Source organism: Bison bison, unplaced genomic scaffold, assembly GCF_000754665.1.
Source record: "Bison bison bison isolate TAMUID 2011002044 unplaced genomic scaffold, Bison_UMD1.0 scf7180017864518, whole genome shotgun sequence".
In the NCBI taxonomy this organism is placed as follows: Eukaryota; Metazoa; Chordata; class Mammalia; order Artiodactyla; family Bovidae; genus Bison; species Bison bison.
In genome coordinates, this window is record NW_011495071.1 from 21083 (window position 1) to 21837 (window position 755).

The 755-nt window shown below is 46.9% G+C and overlaps 1 protein-coding gene across 1 annotated transcript in view; it reads right to left on the bottom strand.

Moving 5' to 3' along the window:
• ARHGAP6 (Rho GTPase activating protein 6) overlaps positions 1 to 755 on the bottom strand; it is a gene marked incomplete at its 3' end in the record, with an annotated part of 105238 nt that overhangs the window by 18246 nt on the left and 86237 nt on the right. Inside the window, exon 6 of the mRNA XM_010830630.1 lies at positions 311 to 616. Within this exon, the coding sequence (XP_010828932.1) occupies positions 311 to 616 (306 nt within the window). The remainder of the gene's footprint in view (positions 1 to 310; positions 617 to 755) is intronic.

A 755-nucleotide genomic window follows, 5' to 3' on the forward strand; every position in this document is an offset into this window, starting at 1 on the left:
AGTGAAGAGATTAACAAAAACACTTGGCCCTGCCCTCAAGCCTCACAGTCTCACCGGAAATTCTGGTAACAACAGAAGATCACACTAGAGCAGGATCAGTGGTGATGTTGTAGAATGTTCTGAATATCATGGGTAACCAAGGAGAGGCACCCAACACCTTTGAAAGGGGTCAGGGAAAGGTTGTGAGGGTGTGTCAGGTGTCTCGGGGCCAGCGCAAATTCTCCCTAAACGGGGTTGTTGACAGATACTTGGACACAAACTGTATTTCCAGGTTTCACATAAGCCAAGACTCAGAGAATAACCTTAGAGCTTTTCCGTTGTCCTAACTTCAGTGTCAGAGAAAACACTGGCCAACTCACCCTCCTCCTGGGCCGAGGAGCCGGCTCCGGGGTATTGGGAGACGTTGACTCATTTGGTGTTTCCGAGGTGGAGCTGAGAGATGAGTTACTGCTTGAGAGTTCTTTGTTTTGTCTTTTATTTCCAAATGGGAGGAGGGAAGCCACAAAATCGGAGGCATCCTTGTGCTCGTCCCTCTGCGAGTCCTGCTTGAGTTTATAGGCACGGTCATTTGCGATAACTTGGGATAAGGGCATTCCAAACGCTTGTGGGATGAACTCTGGAATCAAAAGAACAAACATTCACTTTCAGAGGAAGAGCAGACCAGGGAAGACTCTCAGTCATGTTGCAGACTGAAGGGCAGACATATTCAAATGACTATTTTCTGAAGAACTGATTCATCCAAAAAATATAGAGGT